The following is a 19,079-nucleotide window of genomic DNA, read 5'->3' on the forward strand; positions in this document are numbered from 1 at the left end:
GAAATCAATCTAAACCATATAACACAGTCCGTGAATAGTTGAATTAACTGAATCCACTTCTGTTTTTGTTTTTGTTTTTGCCTAGATAAAAAAAGATCCAAAAACCGTGTTTTTGAGACATAATTTGTATGGGCTCACATGAGGGGCCGTGAGGTTGGAATCGTAGCTGACCAAATGTTAACAGATTTTTTCTGATGTTTCTAATTTTTGGTGTTTTTGATTGCTTGAATTTAGCTGTTACTTAGCCAATCAAAACCATACTGCAGAAACCTGTTAATTTGGATGTGCTCTTTCTCGTCATGAAAATATTTTGTTAATAAGATTAATTGTCAATACCTTCCATATACTCGTTCCCAGTCCTTCACTCGTTAATAAAGGGGCCAATAAAGAAGAGCGAGGACAATAGCTATGTGAATGTCATTGTATAAAATGATTAATATAACACGAATATCTTTCATTACTAGGTGGGAGTTCAAGCAATGGGGGTAAATCAAATCCCGTTTGTAACAGTGTGCAGGGCCCACTGCCCTCTGGGATTGGAACGTCTATCTACTGCCATCAAAACATGATGGGACGGTTCTTGACTATCACGTTTGACAATCATGCAGGATTCCTCACACTATGTGAAGTTGAAGTTCACACTGAAGGTAACTGACTGCAAAATAGTTTTGTCTGGATGAGTGTTAATAGACAAATCCCGCGAGAAGTGAGCGCTTTTATGAGTACTTTTGCGCAGACATAAAAAAGAGGCATTTTTGCGCAGTGTTCATAAGAAACCGTACAGTTGTAGGAGATTTCTACAACTGTTTAAGAAATAATTTTGCATGAAGTGAGCTATATTGTTTCAAAAAGTTATAATGCTGCTTTTGAACTAAAATAAACTTTTTAAATAATAATACTTTAAAAATAATAACATACTTCAAAAAGTATTCATTGATTAACATAAACTCAAAGTTTTGGTATGTATTTTCTATAGTGCGTGTAAGATGTTTCCCGAAGATGCCTTGTTTTCGAAACGCTATTTTGATAGCGCTCGAGCATCCTGGAAAAGATCTATTTTCAAAGCAGGGTTACGATACAAAATCATGTGACGATATTCATTGAACCAATCAAAGCGCGTAATATCACTGCTCATTCGAAGTACGAGAATACTGCGTGATCATGATAAAGGCACAACACTTAAATGCGTGTTTTTTCTAGTTATAAGAAATTTACTATAAAAATTCGAATAAAGTTAAAAAGGCGTTTCATTTCAGTGCCTTCAGTTCGACTCCGTTAAGCTGTACTTGCGGATGTGATTAGAAATAAACACTTGGCTTTTAGAGCTAGAGTTCCACGTTTCAATCTTCAGGATCTCCACGTCTTTTTCAACTTCCCACTTTTCTTTGTAGCTTTATCTTTAAACACCAGTCACGAGGAGCACTGATAGTCTGAGGGGGTGAAGTGCGCACCTTCTAGCACTTTATACATGAGCCACTGGCTCGAGAGAAATGGGGCAACCACTCCCCGCGTTGTCGAAGTAAAAATTTAGCTTTACCTTTTATTTACATTTTTGATAAAACTTTTTTCCTTCAATTAATAGAAACTATAAAATATTTATAGTAGATACAGTTTTTTAAGCACATACAACTTTTCTTTATTTTTAGATTATACGCGATTAGCCATTGGTGTATCCGATAGCAGCGCCGTGCCAGACAACAGAATGTCGGCAAGTTCTATTTATAGTAACACGAGGACTGCAGCCAAAGCCAGGCTCCTTGGTAACAGCTCATGGAGACCACGTGACGATGATACCAAACCATGGTTACGAATAGACCTTGGAGAGATTTACTACGTGTGTGCTGTGGCTACACAAGGTGAACCGAACAGTGACGAGAGGACAGTAAAGTACAAAGTTAAAGGATCTATAGATGATCTACGATGGGTGCCCGTAAAAAGCAAAACTTTGGAAAAGGAAATGGTAAATCAATTGAGGGAAATATATATATATATAATATATAAATACTGATTGATCAACTTAAAACGCTATGAACAAAACAGTCTACAATTGTATTGTCCGTCCTTGCGATCGAAAATCATTACATGTCCACATATATTGTTGAACATGGACTTTGTGAGGTTTTGAGCATCAGCGGATTTGTAGCACTCTCTGTTTAGGATTTGTGGCATTTTCAAAGATCGGACTGGGAAGGAGGGGGGAGGATGGAAACTCTACACTTTGGTTCTCCTGTAACTTTATTTCTCGATGTGTTCAGGCTTTTACTGGTAACGAAAATAATTCAACAATCATCATCAAGCATTCCTTGCCAAGTCCTCTAGCAGCTAGATTTGTACGGTTCTATCCTGTAGGAAAGATTAAAGCATACGCCCTTAGAGTGGAAATATATGGTGTTACCAAAATACCAGGTACGCATCTCGATTGTCCTGTTGAAAAGCGTAGGCAGATGTAAATTGTGAGTTGATGTTTGGGGGGTGGGGTGGGGATTTAGGGTTAACTTCAGAAACAGAAGAACTGTAGATGACTGCACACTCAATACAGAAATCTCAAGTTATAAAACAGAAGCTTTTCAAACGTATAAGCAAACATAAAAAAAGCGTTTTTGTATTTTTTGTTAGTTCCACCGATACCACCACCGATAGGGAGCAAAGAACTACATCCCAGTCACGGTTCGCATGCAGACTTGGTGTGCAGAGCAGAAGGAGGACTGAGCATCAAATGGTACCATAACGATACAGACATTACAAGTTACTCTATCGGTTCATTAAGAACAGGATCAATACTCATATCAACACTACGTGTAAACTACACATCAGCTGAGGATGTTTATGACAAATATTCTTGTGACAAAACGCAAAAACACTGTACCAGTTTGGACTACATTTGTCAAGTCGATTATGGTTCATACAGAAAACTGCAGAGCAGGGGGGAAATCTCCACATTATTAGGTATGTGTTATTGTTTTTGGTGTTTATTGTTGATTTCTATTTTTCAAAAAAGACACTTCTCAAAGTATCATAGGAATTTAACTCAGAAGCAAAGGTCTGCAATAATCGGTGATGCTTTTCAGTCAAGACTCAGTGAAAGTCCGCGTGGAATTTCAAGGTTGTGCATTCTTTACCTTCCCATTGATTTGCGTGATTATTTTATGCTGAAACGATCCTAACCCTAAGCTAATAACTTACTACAGACGCTTTGCACCGACCATCACTTTATAGCAGTCATGACCGACAAGAAGATTGCTAATGTATCACATGCTCTCTTTAATAGAGACAGTGGAAGAACATTGCCTGATAGCTATCGTAGCTTGATAGGCAATTAAGATCATATAGCGTATCTTAATGGACAAAAAAAAAAAAAAAAAAAAATTGCGCGCGCAATTAATTCTCCATTCGTAACACGCGCGCTCCTAGCAACTGATACATTTAACTTTAGCACGCGCACATTGTTAGGTTGCGTGTTTTCTTGTAAAATTGTCACAACCGTTTGCCCTGATGAAGAGCAAGATGCTCGAAAGCTTGGCTTGATTTATAATTAAAAAGCTGATGAATCATAACTATCATGAATCTTAACTCGGCTTACAAACACTTATTGAATCTGAAATCTGTTCCAATCTGTTTTACATGAGAAAAAATTCACTTTCCCAGGGGAAAACACTTAATTGTTGTTTCTCTTGTCGTGGCTGCCATTACGTGAGGTTGCAATGCCTCTATACTGAGATCAGTAAACTAAAGTTGTTTACTTCAATACAACACTAGATTGGCAGCCAAAGAATCCTACTATATATGCCCAAAGCAAGAACAAACTATGGTATATTCAATATTGTCTTTACTGGCACAAAAATTTGGAATTCTATTGAAGCTGATCTTAAATGTAAAAGTCGTACTTCATTTAAGCATTACCTTAAATCTTCTATTCTTTCCAAATATTCTTAATGATTTTACTCCCAGAGATGATGAGAACACAGAATATTATTAATATCGATAATTCAGCTTCCACCCATTTTATTTTGTGCTCAGTGTTCGTACTGTATGTCAATACATGTGTCTGGTTTGTCTGTATCTGCATTGTAGTTGTCCATGAAAATACTGAACTGATTATTTTTTCTTGTAATTACTCCGCATGGCCCAGACATTTAGCTCGACTAGTTTCTAAAGCTATTTCTAAATGTCTGTGCTCTCATCAACTGATACACCAAATAAGATACTTTTTTTGTACTTAATTTACTTTCTTTGGGCACAATAAAGTTATTGTTGTTGTTGTTGTTGTTGTTGTTGTAAACTAAAGTTGTTTTCCCGGTTTCTCTACGAAACGTAGTGCCCACGAGACCAAGACATGTTAACGCCAAAATCAACCCTCAACTTGGGACCCAAAGACCAACTGTAACGTTGAAGTGGGAGAAACCAATGAGAGCCATTGGCGAAATAACAAGCTATACCCTATTCTATAATTACGTCACTGATAATAATATAAGTATGAAGTCATTGACCATTACGGATTTTACGAGCATGAGTTACACGTTTAATGTGATTGGTGGAGCTCGTTTTGAATTCTATTTGAAAGCCAAGGCCAATGATCTTATTGGAGATCCCTCTGAAACCTGGACTGCAAACATTCAGGAATGTAGTAAGTATTGTTGAAATTCTTATCATATGCTTGCATATTGTTCTAATGATTTGCAGATACCTGCTAATCTTAAAGCCGGATGACCTTTTTGAAATTTTATTGATTCCCCTTAAACGACCAAAGTCAAGACATGGCTAATTATCAGATCAAATTTGAATTTAGCGTGTGTTGGGTTTTGTAGAGGGAGGAAAGCTGTAGAACCCTGAGACAAAACCCTTGAATCTGGGTAGATACCTAACAAACTCTAATTAAATGTGATATCGAGTCAAGGAATCGAATCCGACAACTTAGAGGTGGGAGGTAAGAAAGGAGTGCACTAACTTACGTCACCCTTGATTCCCTCGACTTGTTTAGCTGCATTAAATACGAAGGATGCGTTAATAGACCTAATTTCCTTCTTTTGTAAATTGCCCATTTCAAGCCATGTGATGTGACGTTCTCTGGAGAAATGTTTTATTATATCCACATGAATAAATTTCAAAAAAAAAAAAAGAAACAATTGTCTAGAGAACATCATGTAAACATCACTTGGTTTGAAATGGACAATTTACATACGAAGGTAATTAGGTCTATTGATGTTAGTGCAGGGCAAAGGTGAAGGCGAAGTGAATATCGTAGAATATTTATCGAGACGCGAGTCTTCGAGCGGCGAGGTAAACATTCTCCGTATTCACTGAGCCTGAGGCGAATAATTGTTTTAGCATATACCAACTTGTGTACAGAGTAACTTCTTTTAAATATATACAATAATTCAATTTAAAAAAAACAGAAACTTTTAGTTTGCGTGACAAATTAACGCAAAACTTTTAGCAAATCTTTTAGGCCATAATTCGTAGCCTTTTTGGTATTGATATAGGAATGGCATTTACTTTCATTTTTTCATCGGAAGTTGTAGCAAAACAATTGCTGGCAGATGCCATTTTGTTGCCGACTCAATATTCCGAGATTCGGAGGTGGATATCGTACGATATTCACCTCCAATAAACCAATGAGCGCGCGTGTTCTTAGGAAGTACACACGTTGGTATATGCTAAAAAGAAATACTCACTCTTATTTTCATTACGCTCAAAACAGAACCGTCATCTGCTCCAGCAAACACCAAAGTCATCAAGATTGATAATGGAAAATACAACGTGTCATGGGACGAAATACCAAGAGAGCTAAGCAATGGTAAGAATATTGCCTACGAGATAAATTGGTTTTCCTTGGCTAGACGAATGCGTCGATCACCTGTTGCATCACGTGCAGCTAATGCTAGCGAGTCACCATACATACTGGTGAACATAAGCCTTACAGACAACATGAAGTACAACCTCGCTGTACGAGGATACACCATTGCAGGTCCTGGTCCATTTAGCGACCCTATCGTTCTTAAAAAAGGTAAGTTATATATTCACAAGAGGAAAATGAACTACTTCGACGATACGGCGCCCATCTTGCCAGGGGGCAAAAAGAAACAGAAATGACGGAAAATATATAGAGTTTGGCTTGTTTGTCTTTCTTTTATGTTGATCGATGTGCCGTGTCTTAATTCATCTTTTGTTGTATGCTTTTGTGGTGACCTGTTAATATCAACAGCAGCAAAACTTTATTTGCCCCCTGGACGCCCCATAATGCATTGCGAACCAAGGTGGCCGTCGTATTTTTGAAGTAGTCCATTAAAGTATAACCTTTATTAGCATTGGCGTTTGTAGACAAATTATTGGAAAATTCGATTCTGTATTGTTATGACTTTTCACTGATTAAAATCATATCAATCATAATACATTTCGCGCTTAGTATGCAACATGAAAATGATTAAAAAAAAAAAAAGACTTAACCTACCTTTTTGAAATAGCTGTATACGTATAGAATACAAACGCTATAAGTGTGTAACATAAATACCACTAAATACTGCTAAATTATGCTAATCCTATTGTTTTCTATTTTTTAATTAGCACTATTTACTACTAAGTAGTGCAAAGTGTTGCACACTTTTAGTGTTTGTACTCTACTTTACTGACGTTCTTAAACGTTAAGAGACGTTAGTCTTTCTTCAGAAGTACCTCATCTTTTCTTTGTAGAGATCAAGAAAGCGGAAGGAGGTTACGTGGATAAATCAGTACCTGATTCAGTCATAGCGGTTGCAGTTGTTTTCTGTTTACTCTTTGTAGTTGGGATGATCGTCTTTATTTTCTGGTATAAAAGGTAAGAGTTCACAATCATTTCTCTCACCCGCTGCCATTCCATAATTGATGCTTTTTTTCTACTTAGAAATACTTTTAGAGTGAAGGCATTAATCCCGTGAAATAAAAATAAAAAAATAATTAAACACTAGTGAACATGTAATAGTCAAATAGACACAAAAGAAAAGAATGGAATTAGGGATTATTAAAGTGTATTTATAGCTGTCTCAAGGATTATTTAGTGACTTCAAACTTTTTCAAAAAATACTATACTCAAAAAAGGCACAAGGGTAGGATCTCATGAAATGCAAAAGTATCACTTTATTCCAGCTGTAAAAGGTCTTATAGTAAGCCTCCATATAGTATGGTTATTCATTTATGCTACATTTCATTCGAGGCATTTAGCTAACGGCTGAAGAAGTAAGGTTTAGTGATACTTTGAAAAAATTAGAATTAAATTAAATTTTTAAAAAAATTTGTTTTTGCAGACGTAAAGGCCAAGAAGACACCCCTCAACAGGAAAACCCCAGTGGACAAGAAACACACAACCCTGTTCCAGTCGGTAAGAGAGTGATTCTCTGCATTATAATTAAGTAAGGGTATTTATGTATACGTACTGACGGTGTCGTATGTGAGTAGAGTTGTTTGTTGGTTCTCTCCTGCTTCGAGGGTTCTCCGGGTTCTTCGGCTTTCCCTCCCTCCGCAAAAATCAACTCCTAAATTCCAATTGGAATTACAGTGGATGAATAGCTACTCTGTAGAAATGCCACTGCTAAATCTCATTTATTTTATTATGGTAGAAACGCTAACCACGTTAACAAATCGCTCATAAATTTCCATTGTCTGTCCTCTTATTGATGATATGTGACGTCTTAAAATGTTAAAAATTCAAGTGGAACCTCGAGCACAGCACTGTAAACTGAAACGTGTAATTCGTCTTTAATGCATTGATCTTTCTTTTTTCTTCAAATTTAGATAAGCATAATCAAAATGAAAAACAGAATGAGGGAAACATAGAAATGGTAGAAGTAGAGAGTGATGCTATTTATGAGAATACGACAGAAAAAATCGGTATCCATCTGTTTCCAGACTTTATGAACAGAGTTAGAAGGAATGAACATGAACTACTGATGCACCAATTCAAGGTTGGTATCTATATCCAGTAAAGTGTGAAACATTATGGGCCCAAGTTCCGGTAGATGTTACTCTTCTTGGCGTAAAGTATATACAGCTATTTCAAAGTATTGCATGCATACCAAGCCCCAAATGCACTATGGGTGACGTAATTATGATTATCTAAAGGTCACAACAATATAGAATTTTTCCAGACTTTGTCAACACGCTTTTATGGCACATTTTTTCTTCCGTATTACATTGTTTTCATATGATCCACAATACAGTTCAAGGTTGGTATGCAACATGCAACATGCAACATGCAACATGCAACATGCAACATGCAACATGCAACATGCAACATGCAACATGCAACATGCAACATGCAACATGCAACATGCAACATGCAACATGCAACATGCAACATGCAACATGCAACATGCAACATGCAACATGCAACATGCAACATGCAACATGCAACATGCAACATGCAACATGCAACATGCAACATGCAACATGCAACATGCAACATGCAACATGCAACATGCAACATGCAACATGCAACATGCAACATGCAACATGCAACATGCAACATGCAAAAATACTTGCAAAAAACTTTTTTCAATTCTTGGGGTGCCATGGTACGTCATAGCTGGCATGTTGGTTGGCGGCAAAAAAGCATTCCTCACTAGTTTCCCTGATTAGATCGACCAGCATGGCGGTTGTTTCATTGTCAATATTATCTCAAGGGATTTTGGGTCTTGTGGTTGCAACCTCCCCAAGAATATGTGATAATAATATTCTTCATGGTTTATCTATATTAGATATTATCACATGGTCGCCTGTACCCTTGCACTGTTGCCATGAAACCGATCAACAAATCTAAAAATCGCTATGGCAATGTCATTCCATGTAAGTATCGCAATACACCCCTTGCAGCACGTCGGAATGCAGCTCAACGTGGAGGAGATAACAACAGGTTTCCAATTCTCAGGAGATTGAAATTCTTTTGTTTTGGTCTCCAAATTGAGCTGCTTTGACGTCACATGTAATGTGTCTATATCTCATGTTTTTGAGCTTTAACAGCGATGCTGATGCAGTGCTGTATTTGAGAACATGCTGCTTTCTTTTCAGACGATAACTCGAGAGTCGTTCTGGAAAAGCTGGAGGGAGACGAAGATTCAGATTACATCAATGCAAGCTACATACGGGTATGATCACAGAAAGATATCTCCTTAGTTGGAATACAATGCTTAATATTCGGGAATTGTGTTGGTGTAAGAATTCCCTAGACAGACCCGGCCAGGGTATTCGGATATATCGGTATCAGGGCTTTTCTAACCCCGGGTTTCGAAATCTCGGACAACATATCTGATTTATGAGCATAAAGCATCTTCTTTTTGAAATTTGCGGCATCTCAATGTTCCTGAAATTCTGGGTATGCAAGTTTCGTAGAGGGAAAAAAATTCCTGGTATATTGTTATCTCGGCAGCCCCTTCTTAACCCCACTAACCGGGTCTGTCTAGCGTAGTAGACTATGTAACGTAGTGTATGTAACTACTTTCACACAAAAAATTGCAATACTATAAATATAATTCTTCACTACACTTTGCCATTTAGGGATATGACTGTAAGCAGATATCCTACATTGCAACTCAAGGTAGGCAATCTCTGTAAAAACATTTTGAACTATTTAATTTCTCGGTTTATCCCCAATGATCTCTCCGAATGATGTTTATCAATTTCTTTGTGTGTTTTTTGTTCTACTAGGTCCTCTCCCTCAAACTGTTAATGATTTTTGGCGAATGATTTGGCAAGAAAAAATGTCGGTGATTGTCATGTTAACAGGCATCAAAGAACAAAATAAGGTGAAAACAATGCTTTGTGCATGAGATTTATATTCCTTTAGTCTATTATTTGACGGGGAAGGGGACGGGGACGGGTTGCAATAGCAAAAGCATGAGCAAAATAAACTGACCTTCTTTTCTTACAGATAAAATGCGAAAAGTATTGGCCAGAAAAGAGTAAGAAGTACGAAGACCTTTCTGTACATCTACACAAGACTGAAGTATTTGCTGACTACTCGATTCGTACTTTTGTTGTATCTAAGGTAGCCAAATCCGGTATCTTATTGCAAATGACTTTCTTATTAATGACTACAATTATTGGCGTGTCATTTCATTTCCCCAGAGAATTGAGAATAAAAGGCCAAAATACGTGGACGCCTTGTTGGTGGACATAACAAAAGACCCAGCTGAGTTGATTTTTAGAATTGAGAATTGAGGATTCAACATCGTATTTTGATTTCCCATGATTCTGACAAGAACCCATGAAATACGAATTCTTCATTTTCTATATTTATCGTAAACATTAGTCAAACTGGTGGCGGAATTCAATTTCAATTGATAAGAGAAATCTACATTGTACTTAGTCACCTTTAGGAAAATTCTAACCAAAAAAAGTCGACCCATAATTCCTTTCGGGGAACGCGGTCTACTCACCTGGACACTAAGACCAAATCTTTTGCCAAATAAAAATCAACCAAGATAACGGTTATGACGTCACATGCACTCCAAGAATGGACTATTATGGCATTAAACATTTACGTGTTGATATACAACCTCAATAACAAATCACTTAAGGTCCCTCAGGGGAGGCTCTCAGTGCAGGATCGCAAACGTAACTAACGTAATATGCTTTGCATTAAACAGTCACTGCACTGCTATATCAACTTGGTAATTAACAAATCGTTTCAAAAGTCAGTTCAGTGATTATGTCTTGCAAAGCGACAATTATTTTCCTTTTTCTGTTTTGTAACGAAATCAATTTTCCATAGATGAAGACAAAAGAACAGCGCTATGTCTTCCAATATCATTTCACTGCCTGGCCTGATAAAGGTGTTCCTCAACATGCAACACAATTATTGGCCTTCAGAAAACGTCTTGAGTCAGACACAGCCATGGGGTCTTCTTGGGTTGTTCACTGCAGGTACGTAAATTTTTTTTGTTGTGAAAGACTTGAATTCAATGCTAAATATATGTCATGATATTTTTCTTTCTCTCATTCTCATTTGTGCGTAAGCTATTCGTAGATAACATTAAAGTGCTTATAAGCCTTTACACAATATTTTCAGAATTGATTCTTTAGATAGTGAATAGTTGATTGTGAAAATAATTCGTCATTTGAATGTTGGGTCTTTGAAATACGAAGGTTTATATTCCCAATATGTTAATGACTGTGACGTAACATAAGGGATCATTTAATATACAACACTGCACTCGTTCTGGATTACAGTATTTTAAAAGCATCACCCTCTTACTCGTGACTCACGTAAAGGTTCTTACAAATTTGTTTTCAAAAAATGTCCAGCGTTCAATATTAAAAGTTGCCACAAAATAACTCAAATCCCTTATGTTACGTCATAGTCATTAACATATTGGAAATATAAACTTTCGTATCTCAAAGACCCGACATTCAAATGACGAATTATTTTCACAATCAACTATTCACTATTTAAAGAATCAATTTTGAAAATATTGTGTAAAGGCTTATAAGCACTTTAAAACTCGAGGTTTTACAACATCATTGTATTGTTTAAGATGATAATCTATGGGTAATGCATGCTCACACATTAATACCCAAAACGCCAACCGTATTAAAGTTCATAAGCTTAGCATTCAATATTAATGGAGCTAATCACATATAATGTTACCGTGGTAACACCACGTCAGCTATAATGAAGGCCTCATAAAAAACTAAAACTCTATAGTTTTTATACACATATCTTCATAGTTTATATAATAGAGGGCCACAGAGTTGTTAGCATATTGCTATTTAGTGCTACCCTCAGTAAATAAAGAGTTTATTATTAAACTTTCCACGGTCAATTTTTTAAAAACGTTTTATAATGGTAATACGTAAACTCACCTTTTGTTTGACACATTGCTAAAGCATTCGGTACTACAGAATTTCAAATAATGCAAAATCTTGAATTAGCCGAATAAAAAAATGGACAAAATACATCGAATGAGAAGAGGCTGTTGAAATGTCATGTCTTATTCTTAAGATTAATTTGTGGTTGCTCATTCCAGTGCTGGTGTTGGAAGAACAGGAGCTTTTCTCGCCATCGACGCCATGATAAGACAAGCGAGAGATTACAAAACGATTGATGTTTTCAACTTTGTTAAAACAATGAGACAAAACAGACAAGACATGGTGCAGACCAAGGTGAATTTTCTTTGTAACTATTTTAATTCAAAACAAACTTTGATCATTTGTAATCCTACATGGTATCCTGTACCTTCTAGTTGACCTGATATAGTTTACAGTTTTCTCATGACCTAAAAGAAAAGTTCATCCATCCATCCCGTACCCATCCATCCATGCGTTCGTCCGTCCTTGCTCCCTTGCTCCCTTGCTCCCTTGCTCCCTTGCTCCTTGCTCCCTTGCTCCTTGCTCCCTTGCTCCCTTGCTCCCTTGCTCCCTTGCTCCCTTGCTCCCTTGCTCCCTTGCTCCCTTGCTCCCTTGCTCCCTTGCTCCCTTGCTCCCTTGCTCCCTTGCTCCCTGCTCCCTTGCTCCCTTGCTCCCTTGCTCCCTTGCTCCCTTGCTCCCTTGCTCCCTTGCTCCCTTGCTCCCTTGCTCCCTTGCTCCCTTGCTCCTTGCTCCCTGCTCCCTTGCTCCCTTGCTCCCTTGCTCCCTTGCTCCCTTGCTCCCTTGCTCCCTTGCTCCCTTGCTCCCTTGCTCCCTTGCTCCCTTGCTCCCTTGCTCCCTTGCTGCCTTGCTCCCTTGCTCCCTTGCTCCCTTGCTCCCTTGCTCCCTTGCTCCCTTGCTCCCTTGCTCCCTTGCTCCCTTGCTCCCTTGCTCCCTTGCTCCCTTGCTCCCTTGCTCCCTTGCTCCCTTGCTCCCTTGCTCCTTGCTCCCTTGCTCCCTTGCTCCCTTGCTCCCTTGCTCCCTTGCTCCCTTGCTGCCTTGCTTCCTTGCTGCCTTGCTTCCTTGCTGCCTTGCTCCCTTGCTCCCTTGCTCCCTTGCTCCCTTGCTGCCCTTGTTCCTGCTCCCTTGCTCCCTTGCTCCCTTGCTCCCTTGCTCCCTTGCTCCCTTGCTCCCTTGCTCCCTTGCTCCCTTGCTCCCTTGCTCCCTTGCTCCCTTGCTCCCTTGCTCCCTTGCTCCTTGCTCCCTTGCTCCCTTGCTCCCTTGCTCCCTTGCTCCTGCTCCCTTGCTTCCCTTGCTTCCTTGCTCCCTTGCTCCCTTGCTCCCTTGCTTCCTTGTTTCCTTGTTTCCTTGCTGCCTTGTTTCCTTGCTGCCTTGTTTCCTTGCTGCCTTGTTTCCTTGCTGCCTTGTTTCCTTGCTGCCTTGTTTCCTTGCTGCCTTGTTTCCTTGCTGCCTTGTTTCCTTGCTGCCTTGTTTCCTTGCTGCCTTGTTTCCTTGCTGCCTTGTTTCCTTGCTGCCTTGTTTCCTTGCTGCCTTGCATCCTTGCTTCCTTTCCTTTCCTTTCTTCTTCTTTTTATCAAAAAGGAAACAATAAACGAGCTAACTAACTAAACCAAAGGCATGCTGTAGCGGTTTAGATACCTATCTGATACAAAAATAACAAATATTTATCTTTACTAAAAACCAAATTTGTCCACCCTATTTATCAGGAGCAGTACTTGTTTATACACATGGCGATTCTCGAGCATCTAACGTGTGGGATCACAGAGATACAAGCACATCAACTGGGGAAGATGATCAACAAACTGACTATATACGATCGTAAAGAGAAAATCTCGGGATTTGAAAAGGAATTCAAGGTTTTTATTGTTCAGCATCAATAACCTTTATACCGTAATGGTTTTGACTGATGTTCTATTTTATATATTTATTTTTAAACTGTTGTTTTTATTGTTGTCAAGCATCTTTCAGCCCTTTGTCCTGATGTCCCCAAAAACGAGATGAAACATGGAAGAAAGAATTGTAACAGTAAGAAAAACAGGTTTCAACACATCCTGCCTGGTACGTTTGAGATCTCCTATTTTGTTATATCAAGGCTTTGCACCATCACGAAATGGCAGCTATTACAGGACACGCAACAACAGAGTCTTTCTTCTCAGGGAAACTGATTTCTTTCTTGTGTAAATCAGATTAGACCAGGTTCAATTGTTCCTCCTGTCATGGCTGCCATGACTTGATCGTGCAAAATTTCTATAATAGTTTATAATTGTTTCATAAATAAATGAAGCTACTTGACGGCTACTGAATGAATCTGAATTTGGGCGTTTCCGTACTTATATACAGTCAATTCAAAAAACGTTGTCGTCGACCGACTCAAGCCTACGCGACTGGACCGAAAGGAATATGGGTAAAAATCACTGAAGCGGTTAAATATTCGTTCTGAATTAATTATTCCCGCTAGTAATAAAGTAATAATGGCGAGAAACAATCCATCAAATGCATGTCTTTGTGTTTAGGGAAAGAAAAACAAAGTACTAATGATTCAGTTCACAATTTCGAAAATATGAAGACATTAAAAAACGTCTCCTTCAACACTTCGCGCTCGCCTACGAAGGTTCGTGCTGTAAACTAGGCATAACTAGTCAGATAAAATTATGGAGTCAACTCGGCTTCAATGATTGCTACCCAGAGTTCCTTTCGGTCCAGTCGCGTAGGCTTGAGTCGGTCGACGACAACGTTTTTTGAATTGACTGTATTTACTTATGTTATTCAAAATGCGTGCGCTGAGGTCGAGCATAAAAGAATCCTATTATTCTATTGTTAAGTATTTTCGTAAACGAAACAATAATAGCTTAAATTACATCAATGTATCTTTCCGCAAATGGGGAGCAATATCCTACCATCCAAACTACATGTAAACTCCTTCAATACTATTGCTTTCTTTACTGGTCACTCTTGACAAAATATAAATGGTTAGGGATGTGACTTGAATAAGTTTGAGAACATTACGCATCTATGTTATTTATCGTAAACCATTTTTCTTTATAGTAGATAGACTCAGATACATTCACCGATTATCGGCACCACATATATTTCCCTTGAGTATTATTATTTTCTTTGCTGAACAGTGATTCTTGAACCAATAATAATAAATATGGATGTGAATCAAATAATTTGGAAAAATTCAAATCTCAAAGGCGTTTCATTATCAATATTTCTCTTATAGTGGATAAAGCTAGAGTTATTCTACAAGCTGACACGGATGAAGAGGGGACTGACTACATCAACGCCTCATATGCCAACGTACGTTATTTTTTAATACTTTAATAATCTCTAATAAATTATTAATATTTATTAATAAATTCATTGACAGTTTTTTATTTGAAACATTTTTGGGCTTTGATTTCTTAGGCCTACAGACAAAAGGACGCGTACGTATTGACCCAGGCTCCTCTCGACAACACCCTGGCTGATTTCTGGAAAATGATCTATGACAACAAACTGGGAACCATCGTTATGCTGAATAAGAATAAAGAGGAAAAAATGGTAAGGAGATTTTTTTTGCATTCCTTTAATTATCTCAATGAATCCCGTTTCGAGCCTGTCCCGATCCATGCTTAGCTTGATCACCTAGTACGTTGAATTGGTAGAGTGCATCCCTTTCCACGAGAATAAAAGGACAAAAGGCATATCCGCCATGTTTGTTGACAAAACAGAAATCACCAAAATCAAATGTTTTGTCAACGTCAACCAAAATGGCGGCTCTGTCGTCACATGCACCACAAGATTTCAATATATACAATGCGGGCAAAAAAAAAATGTTTTCAGGTATAGAATAATTTATCATTTGTCACTAGCTTAAAATCGAACTCTGAAAAAATTCTGACCAATGACAGCAACAAACTCTGACAAATAACAAAATGTATACCTCTTTCTTAGCTTATAGACAATAATGCACCAATATTTTAAGATCTTAAAATATTTATATATTTTATAAATAATTTTACCAGAGTTACCCCCCGTACTGGCCTGAAAAGGGATCACTGGAATTTGGGAACATCAGAGTTGAAATCGTCAAGAAAGAAACTGAGAATTGCATAGTATCACGAGAGTTTAATCTGTCTCACGATCTCAAATCAGTAAGTTATTCCTCTTTCAATGCGCATTCAATTCTCTGTCATGAACAACGTGCGAGTTCTGCTTGTTTGTATTTTCTCTTCCTTGCGACGAGGGTTTTTTCATTGGCTTTTCCTCCCTCTGTAAAAGTTAGCATCTGAGTAGAGGGTTGAACTCATAGGATATTGAATGTGGTAAGCATGTATGGGATTGAGATTGGAACAAATGAGAAGCCAGTATACTTTTTCATCCGTCCACCCATGTCATCCATCTATCCGTTTATCCGTTTATCCGTGTGTCCATCCATCCATCCATCTTTTCTTTATCAGATCATCATTTCCTATAATTCGATAATGTCAACCCTCATGATCTATAATTAATTAATCCAGGATGGTCCCAACAAACCACACAAAGTGAGACATCTACAGCACACAGCATGGAGTGATGGATCCGTACCGGGAACCACAACATCTGTGTTGGATCTTGTTGAAAAGATACAAAGATCACAGCAACATTCAGAAAATAAGCTGGTCGTTGTGTTGTGCAGGTAGATATTCCCATATCACATCTTTAATTATACCTCTATACCTTAGGCCTAGGGCAAACGTCGAACTTACATCAAAGAATGCCGCCTCATTATCACCTGGTATCCATTGTTTTTAATGAGTTCGGTGCATGGAAAGTTCGACGTTTGCCCTAGGCCTTAGATGTAATGTTTCAGACCACGTGTCATTCTGGAGAATGCGATTCTTTCTTTGTCGTATCCTTATTCATGTGTCTTCTGATGTGCAGCCGTTGAACAAGGAAACGACACTCTCGGAATAACGCGTGGTCTGAAATGAAAAAAAACAAACAACAACACCCAAGCCAAAAAGGTGTATTGAAATCCATCTTAAATGAAACCCCTCCCCCTTGATATAACCATTGCTGGGTTTCAATCAGCTAATAAAAATCTTTGAATCTCAATATCTGCTCCAAATTAATGCTGGTCAAAAACTGACCACCATGTGCTGTCAGTCAGAAAGAATTCTATTGAAAAAATCTGCATATGACAGAAAATGGCGTGGGTGAAACCAAGCAATCGTTCCTTGACGATGTAGCTACTAAGAGGATGGACTGGCATGCATTGCTACTCGGTTGCCATATTTATTCTCAATCATGAGAATAAGGAAAATTTAACCCAAATGAATTTATTCTGAAGGACATGAAGTAGTGAGGGCACGCGTGGTGGAATCAATTCGTGTTCAAACCAACATGGCTGCTGCGTGAAAAAATTCCCTATAGAGGCTTTGCATCATCTCGTGATGGCAGCCATGAAAGGGGGCATAACAATCGAGTATTTTCCCCCTGGGAAACTAAATCCTTTCTCATGTAAATCACATTAGACCAGAATCAATCGTTCCTGCCCCCTGTCATGGTTGCCATCACGTGATGGTGCAAAACTTCTATTATAGTACCAAAGAACTTTATTTATTTTTAATTCTTTTCCTTTGATGTTTGTTTTAGTGACGGTGTTGGTCGTAGTGGTACGTTGTGTACAATCCTGTCTCTACTCGACCGTGTCAAAACCGAACAAATGGTGGATGTCTTCCAGACTGTGAAAGCACTGAGAATATCGAGACCTGGAGCTGTGGAAACTGCGGTGAGTTTGTTGTCATAATAATATTGCTTCTAATCCCACCCTCCCCACTTGATTAATCTCTCATAGCGCTGAGAGCGCTCGCTTTACTTCAATATGAATTGGGTTTGAGTTCCGCTGGGTTCGGTGTCGTATGTGAGTAGAGTTGCTTGTTGGTTCACAATTCCTACCCTTTGCACCAAACGCTATTAAATCGCTAGTATATGATACTACAACATAATGGAGTGTGAATGTGCTGGGTGCCTGGTGGACAGCGCTAGACCATCTAAAGTAGATGTAACGTAAATTTGGATAAGTTTGGATACAAATGTTGGCTGTCCAACAAGCGAGAGAAATACATTTAGTATCACACTAGCTCATATACTTAGCGTATATTTGAATAATTAAATGTCATACGACTAAAATATTCACAAGGGAATATACAAGATAAACATATTCACTTAACGTGATCAATGTGCTACGAACCGCAATGAACACGCTTTCCAAATGCACGTTGTTACGTTGGAAAGCTGTTATTTCCTGTGCTTCGAGGGTTTGTCCTTCCTCCCTCCGTAAAAATCAACTTCTAGGAAATTCTAATTGGAATTTCAATGAATGAAGAGCCACTCTGTGGAAATGTTACTGTTAAATCCTCTTATTACATTTATTTATTTATCGATTTTGTTTGACAGAAAAAATTTCGTTTTCGTTCACGCAATACTCAAAGTCTTGTTTCTAATAAAATTAATTTATCATCGGTTTATTTTCCCTTTTCTTTTCTTCAGATCCAATACCAGTTCTGTTTTCAAGTAGTCATGGATTACCTGGAATCCTTCAGCGAATATGCAAATTTCAATGGTTAAAATAAGGGCATACTAGACATCATTACCTTGTTGGGTGTAATGTTTCCCATTTCAGGCCACGTGTCGTTTCATTCAGAGTATCATTTCTTTATTTAGTGCTGCACACGAGAAGACACATGAATACGCATACGACTGAATCAACAGATCTTATTCTCAAGAGAATGACACAGTCTTAAATGCAAAAACATTACGCCGATTGTAAATTAAAATTATCTATTTAACTTGAAAAAGCAGGTTTATGTAATAATACATTTTTTTCATTTTTAAAAGGGTATCGGCTACTTAAACGTATAAATGTCAAGCGGATGTTTTTTAAGTGGATTATTATCTGTTACAACTGTTCCAGCTGCAGGCAATGTTTCCGGCTCAACGTATACGAAGAGAGAGGAGAGAGAGATGAGAGAGAGAAAACGAGAGAGCGGAGAGAGAGAGAGAAAACAAACGGCATTGTTGTAACAGGATAAGGACAGATTTGGATGATTTTAGCTGAATTGTAAATAAAACAAACTTGAATCAACAAGATCGATTGCGACGGAGTAAGCAGTTTTCCAAAATGTTGATTCTGGTCGGAGTGGTTTTGGGGTTAACTAATTTTATCATCTTACGCTTGATTTCCTTCCTCTCAATTACCTAAGGGCAAATTGTCGCCTGAA

The 19,079-nt window shown here is 38.2% G+C and overlaps 1 protein-coding gene across 1 annotated transcript in view; it reads left to right on the plus strand.

Moving 5' to 3' along the window:
- Positions 1-19,079, plus strand: part of LOC148911354 (uncharacterized) — a gene marked incomplete in the record, with an annotated part of 110,326 nt that overhangs the window by 16,774 nt on the left and 74,473 nt on the right. Inside the window, 12 exon segments of the mRNA XM_089030059.1 lie at positions 465-647; positions 1,647-1,960; positions 2,256-2,406; positions 2,617-2,946; positions 4,316-4,624; positions 5,699-6,004; positions 6,688-6,811; positions 7,278-7,351; positions 7,765-7,934; positions 8,727-8,814; positions 9,037-9,113; positions 9,523-9,562. Coding sequence (XP_088886185.1) covers positions 465-647; positions 1,647-1,960; positions 2,256-2,406; positions 2,617-2,946; positions 4,316-4,624; positions 5,699-6,004; positions 6,688-6,811; positions 7,278-7,351; positions 7,765-7,934; positions 8,727-8,814; positions 9,037-9,113; positions 9,523-9,562 — 2,166 coding nt within the window.

This window comes from Actinia tenebrosa, unplaced genomic scaffold, assembly GCF_029948245.1.
Source record: "Actinia tenebrosa isolate PJP-AT-01 unplaced genomic scaffold, QUT_ActTen_1.0 PGA_scaffold14__42_contigs__length_11649687, whole genome shotgun sequence".
In the NCBI taxonomy this organism is placed as follows: domain Eukaryota; kingdom Metazoa; phylum Cnidaria; class Anthozoa; order Actiniaria; family Actiniidae; genus Actinia; species Actinia tenebrosa.